The sequence below is a fragment of the Gymnoscopelus microlampas genome (assembly GCF_963454915.1).
Source record: "Gymnoscopelus microlampas genome assembly, chromosome: 11".
NCBI classification, from domain to species: domain Eukaryota; kingdom Metazoa; phylum Chordata; class Actinopteri; order Myctophiformes; family Myctophidae; genus Gymnoscopelus; species Gymnoscopelus microlampas.
In genome coordinates, this window is record NC_139948.1 from 29,007,972 (window position 1) to 29,015,144 (window position 7,173).

At 38.4% G+C, this 7,173-nt stretch overlaps 1 protein-coding gene across 1 annotated transcript in view; it reads left to right on the forward strand.

Moving 5' to 3' along the window:
• The first annotated feature begins 3,675 nt into the window (after positions 1-3,675).
• Positions 3,676-7,173, forward strand: part of grap2a (GRB2 related adaptor protein 2a) — an 8,450-nt gene continuing 4,952 nt past the window's right edge. The window contains exons 1-2 of the mRNA XM_084071354.1: positions 3,676-3,809; positions 6,927-7,049. Coding sequence (XP_083927480.1) covers positions 6,972-7,049 — 78 coding nt within the window. The 5' untranslated portion in view covers positions 3,676-3,809; positions 6,927-6,971. The remainder of the gene's footprint in view (positions 3,810-6,926; positions 7,050-7,173) is intronic.

A 7,173-nucleotide genomic window follows, 5' to 3' on the forward strand; every position in this document is an offset into this window, starting at 1 on the left:
ACCTGTTTGAAAAGCTGCTGCTAGCCTGCTACTACGCTGACGTCACTGAGCACTGAGCGCATGGTCTGGTGGTGGGAGGGGCCAGGGGGATGTGGATACTGGGAAACTTTTAATTCTGAAAAAAATCAAACAGTGGAGGACCGAGGAGGCGGGTAAGAAAAAAGATTTAGGATTATTATTATTTTGGCTGATTTACGTATGTAAAAGGGGAAATAAAATGCAATATTGGGGTTGAATTTCATTTTTCTTTTCTTTTAATTATTATTTTTATTTATTTACATATTTGCATTTAAACTGTGTTACTAGGCTACTAGCCTTCACTCATGATTTCCAAAGATTAGAAGGACTGGCTGGGAAAACACCTGGACAAACCCCATTATTCCACAAAATCTGTTTCCATCTCATTTAAATAATGTCAGTGGAATCTGATACAAAGGTATTACTTCATATAGAAACAAGCATGGCCATGCTGTAAAACATAAGTTAGATTGGCAATTAAGGCTGGCTCACATTGCTTCAAATTGCAGTTCACCACTATTTTGTTCACCGGTGCTGCAAGAGCCCCATCTCGTGGTTATAAACTTGAATGACAGTCTTATGACTCCTTCGAGAAGTCAATACTCCCCAGGGGGAACCAGAGCCCCCCCCCCCTTCCTGCTTGCTCTCTTTCTAAAATATTGCACTGAAATATGAAACACACACACACACACACACACACACACACACACACACACACACACACACACACACACACACACACACACACACACACACACACACACACACACACACACACACACACACACAGTGGTGGAAACACAGTACATCTGCTTAAGTACTGTACAATTTTTAGGTATTTTTACTTTACTGGAGTATTTCCAATTTTCAGTCGGTCTACTTTTCTTCTACTCCACTACATCTCAGAGGCAAATATTATACTTAAGCTCACTTACTTCTACTCCTCCACTTCTCAGAGGCAAATATTGTACTTGTAGATCTGCTATTTTCAAAAACATTTTATACATTTGAAAGGTTGTGAAACTTCTGCATAATGAGTACTTTCTACTTTTGGCACTTTAAGTAAAATTTGATACCAATACTTTTGCACTTTTACTCAAGTACATTTTTAATTCTGGACTTCTACTTGTAACATAGTATTTCTACACTGCAGTATTGATACTTTTACTTCAGTAAAACATTTAAGTAGCCTACTTTTTCCACCACTGAACACACACACACACACACACACACACACACACACACACACACACACACGCACACGCACACGCACACGCACACGCACACACACACACGCACACGCACACACACGCACACGCATGCACGCGCACACACACACACACACACACACACACACACACACACACACACACACACACACACACACACACACACACACACACACACACACACACACACACACACACACACACACACATAAAAGCACACATAAACACATAAAATCCAAGGCCTGCCTGCTGAAGTGTTGCGGTATTGAGTAACACTACAGGCGGATGTGATGTGAGTAAACTCCACCTGCAGCTGTAGAGCAGCGGTTTGGCTGGGGGGGTGAGGGGGGGTCGCATGTGGTGGGGAGAACATTCAGGTCAAATCTACTGCATTACTGTATCCTGACATCTCACCAGTGGTGTAAAGTAACTAAGTACATTTACTCAAGTACTGTACTTAAGTACACTTTTGAGGATTTTTTACTTTTCAATACTTTTACTTCTACTCCACTTCATCTCAGAGGCAAAATTGTACTTTTAGCTTTAGCTTTAGTTACTAGTTACTTTGCAGATTTAGATTATTATCACAAAACATACATTAACCGCTTCAGCCCTATATGTATTTCGGCCATTTGAAAATAGCCGATCTACAAGCTCACAATGCGTTGCGAACCGTTTTCTGTACTAGTCTTATTATGTCATACATAGGCTACAACATGTTTTCTGGGAGTAAATAACTTACTTATAACAATAATTAAAAAATGATCTTAATATGATTAAAGATTTGTGATCATTATTCATTTATTATCAAGTACAATAAAGGCTTGAAAGGCTGTTGTTTCTTGTAGACTGAATAGCCACCTGACCACCTACACAATTTTACCCTGACTAACACAATTCACATTTTCAAGGTGATAAGCTGACTGAACATGATCTGTGATCATGCTATTGAATTAAACCATATTTCTAAGAGGCAGTTACAATTGAGCTCATTTCATTGTATCCACTGTAGCTATGTTTTGTTATTATTGCAATGGCAAAACACTTTTTTGCTTTATAAATACGTTACAGGAGTTCTTACTGTATATGGTGTGTGTGATATGAAATTTGAGCTTACCCTAATCACAATAATCCCCGCATATATCGGTATCGGTTGATATCGGTATCGGTAATTAAGAGTTGGACAATATCGGTATATCGGTTATCGGTAAAAAAGCCAATATCGGACAACCCTAATTTCATTAAGATGTATCCTTCATGTTTGAAAATACATCAATAGATAATCATAGACTTTGTTTCCTGAGAGTGTCATCATCCAGTTCACTGTTTCACATGTGATGTGCAGAGCTACATTTTCTCCTGTTTTCTATGCTTATTAAAATGCCTCTATTGCTGTGGATTTCACATGAATATGACTTCTTTCATTGTATCAGGTAGGCTCTTGCAGGTGATATTAAATATTCAGCATGGCCACAGGCCCTTTCATCAGCAATTTCACAGAAACAGTGTTATGTCATAAGACTAAAGAAGTTAATGAATGTATAACAGTCAAAAGTCATTTGATTCTAACTTATCTCTGGGATAGCAGCAGCAACAAATTAACTGACATTAAATGGTGGTGAATCTGTAACCGTGTGGGACTTTTCTTATGTAGCCTATGTATGCTGTATTACATGGTGATACTGAGTGGTAAATGTTTTAACTGTTTTCAGACACAACGTAAATGTCAAAACAACTAGAGATTCACTATGGACACTGACAGACGAACGGACGGACGGACGGACGGACAGATGGACGCACACACAGACCCTCCCTGGCACACAGACCCTTGTGAGGGAGAATGCATTGCCAACAGACCCCCATATAGACGGCTAGCATCCTGCAGAGCCACACCATCATAAAATCATATAAGTAGGTGATAAGAATAATTCTTTGTAGTGGAATAATTATTTTGTTCCCTTAAAGTATTGATAGATTCCATGTCAGAAACGATCAATATCAATCACCTGCATGCTTAAAGGACACTGCTTTTCCACTTTTGTCTTCTGTTTTAGAATTGCTGTTTCACCAGTTAGACTATAATGTGTATAGCTTTGAAGGATACAAAAACTAAGGGAATATAACTAAGAATGGAAAGAATAGACAGGTTGTTTCATGCAGTCTACAGTATATAAATACCCCAAAAATTATTATTTTTTTAAAGAAAGAAAATACAATAACAGTGTCTGAATGAGTTTAAATTGTTACAATTGATATGCTATTGCATGGATTATCTTAACACAAGTATTTAGGCTAATCAAGTATTAGGCTAATCTCTTCATTTCACGTGAGAAGGTGCTGGAGAGTGTGTGAGAAGACATGAGGAAACCTAGTGTTTAGTTTGAAAAGAGGCGGTCTCTTCACAGTAGCAGAGCAGAGCAAATTCTCTGTATCTGCATTCAACCACAAGCGACAGGCGACCCAACTGCAGACACGAGACGACCCTAGTGCCAGTCACCTATCTGACCTGCTCAGGGTGCATGGGGCTGCTGTACTCTCAGTCCCACAATTTGGGAATTTCAGGTAAGTTGAAAAATGTTTGTCTGTCTTTAAACCTCTGTCTCTCTCTCTCTCTCTCTCTCTCTCTCTCTCTCTCTCTCTCTCTCTCTCTCTCTCTCTCTCTCTCTCTCTCTCTCTCTCTCTCTCTCTCTCTCTCCCTCTCCCTCTCACTCTCACCCCCTCTCTCTCTCCACACTCATGCTACTGTAAATTTGTACTGTTACTTTGTTTGCATAGTAGCCAATGTATCATTCCTTTCGTTTCATTCAGTGAAAAACTAAGTTGCATAATAGCAATGATTTATAAACTATCACTGACACTGATCTGTTGATAATTGAATAAGCTAGCTACTGCCAAAAGTGTGTGTGCTGTTCCTAAACTAATTTGCTGTTTACGACTGCCTTCCTTGTCATTAGGCATAATTAAGCCTTATTGTTTGATTATCTACTTTGTTCCTCTTTGCTGTCAGTTACATGTTTAAATGGAAGGGAAGTCATTTAGAAAGTTATTGTTAGGATGCGAGAGGAATAAAAAAAAGCTTTCCAAATGACTCAGAATTGAGCGATTTTAAAGAACAAGGTATATGCTTGTTGTTGAAGATAGTAAAACCAAAAGCTGCAGAATGAGAAGTCAGTTGATTGATCCAAGAGGTAGTTTTCCAATATGATCCATTGTTTCATAGAAAATATGGATTCTTATTGAAATTAAATATTATTGAGAACCAGTCCTAGTCCTATAGTCCCCAGCAATCTAATTAGTTATGTCATAATTTATTCTACTATTTACTACCCCCCTTCGGTCTTTGTGCTGAACTGGGAAATAAAATGGTCAGTTCTGGCTTTCTGTCTAGGAAGAGAGAAGGGGATTGCCCAATCGCTAATGGCAATACTGTACTGTTATTTGCATCTCTGTTTACATGATTTGCCTTCATTCTTCTGCTCCACTGGACTGCAATTGGCCAAAGGCTAACAGAGAAACTTTCAAGAATATTTTAATATTATTTTACGTGTCATCCTAGAGAGCCAGAAGAAGGACTTTCTGTCTCAAAGATTAGAGTTTGGGAGGTTTATGGTACCAAAACCATAAACATTTCTACAGTATATCAAATGTTATCTCGTCACCATTCCAATTTTCACACTTGTATCAGCAACAATCAACAAAACAGTGGCAGGGAGTTATCACACTTAAGTAATGCTTATCAGTGTTCATTATGCTCATCGTTTTGTTCTATGTCTATCGAGAGATGTCATTTTAACCACTTAAGCCCTATTGTAAATACCTTTTGAAAAATTGGAAAGATTTGGAAATGTTTTGCCTATAATAGGGACCCCAGGGTGAAAGTGCTTAACGATTCAATTTGGCTTATTCATGCTGGTGGAATGTACAATATGTACAATCCCGCCGATGACCTTCAAAATCCTGGTCCACTCCTCTCTGTCTTATCAAAGAGTTCTCTTGTTGTTGTTATCATGTGTTAATTCAGGAAGCTAATACATGACCTATTACTGACAATAAGTGAATATAGTATGTTGATTTTTGAAGGAGAGATAGAGTGGTTTGCTGTTCTGAATGAACAGGCATTGCCTAGTTTCTTTCCTCAGGGAAGTACAAAGAAAGTTATATTGAAGCACAGCTGAATGAACAGATTTTTGGTGATGTGAGGACATCTGGGAGGATGACCTTTTATGTGTAATTGAATTTGATGCCCTCTCTGAGTCGTTTGTGCATCCATAAACTTAAATACAGGTCTTCAAAGGATAATTGTCCTCATCCATAGCTGTCCTGAATGATGCTAAAGAAAACAAATTAAAAGGGTGTTATTTGTACTAACAATGATCAGGGATGGGATGTACTGTAGAGGCTTAAGGAGTGAAAGTATACAGGATGAGATGATGAGAGAGAGCTTTTTGTAATACTCAACATCTCCCCTGCTGCACATAACTTAACCATGAAAAGAGTTGAGTGTTAATTCAAGGCTGTGGGAAGATAACCAAATGTAATATTAAAGATAATTGCCTTCATGGGATTTGAATCAAGTGAAGAGATATATATATTGCATTTACAAGTCTAGTGGGGGTTTCAGTGGCATGACACGCTCCCTTTTTAATGCAGAAGTGGTTTGTACATTTCCAGTCTCATACTGACCGTCCCCCCCACCACCACCACTCAACCCAACCGTGCCCAACCCCACTCCACCCCGTTCTCCTCCCCTTGTCCATTTGTGTATCTATGAGTAAACAGTTGCTGTAGAAACAAGTCATGTTGTTGGTCAGGCTAATGAATCTCTGGCCTCATCGTAGCAACAGAGAGGAAGTTAACTTGTGTAACCCCACTTTATTTTAAAATGATTCAAAAATAGTTTTCCAGTTCCTTTATTTATTCTTTCCTTTATTTTTCACATTTCCGTATATCTTTCATGCATACAGTATATATAGAGCATTCAATCTCTGTGTCACATTGTCATATATTAGGCAGTCCATGAAATCATTCCTCTGATGGAGGCCAGCCCGACCGAAACAATAGCTGTTTTCTAAAGTCCTTGAACTCTGTCATCTTACCACTAAAGTACTGTATCACTTCAGCTCAACTCTCAGCTAGTTCCTATAAATGAGCATTGTCAGACCACAACTCTTACCATATTTAGAAATAATGCACAGCTAAGAACCGTAACCCAAGAAATCGACGCCAAATGCAACACATTGTCTACTTTATATGCTTTGTAGTTTGTAGAAAACACAAAAAAAGCAAATGAAAAATGTATCTGAAATGCTGTAGTTTTAGATACTGTTTCTTTTATGCCTTCTATGCCTTTTTATTGCAAGTGACTAGCAACAAAGTGTAACATATAGTATGGAGACATATCCGAAGGCAAAATACATGTTCATATATTGTATTAACAATCAAATAGACACAATTCTGATCTTCTGTTATGTTTTTGAATAACTAAATGTTTCCATGTGTTGAAACACACCAGACATGTTTTGAGACTTTTGACAGGTTGGGTTGTAGGCTACTCATCAGTTCTTGGGCTGACGACTACAACCTGTCGATTAAACCTGATGACGTCTGGTCTGACCCTCTGCCACTGAGTTGAGAACAACTCTTGTACGCATTCAATTATTTTACTCTCTTTTTGCACAGCCTTGGACATTCGTTCCTCCTCTTCATTTTCCAAACTCTGTACCAATGGAGGCCAGAGGAATGTATGATTTTAATGCAACAGCAGATGATGAGCTCAGCTTCAAGAAGAATGATATTCTTAAGGTGAGAATGGTTGTACATCACTTCAGAAAATTGCAAAAGTTACAATATGATTTTGAATCATGTTTTGAAGGATATACTATCCTTCCCCAATGTTACTGATGTTTTGGTAACACTTTATATGTAA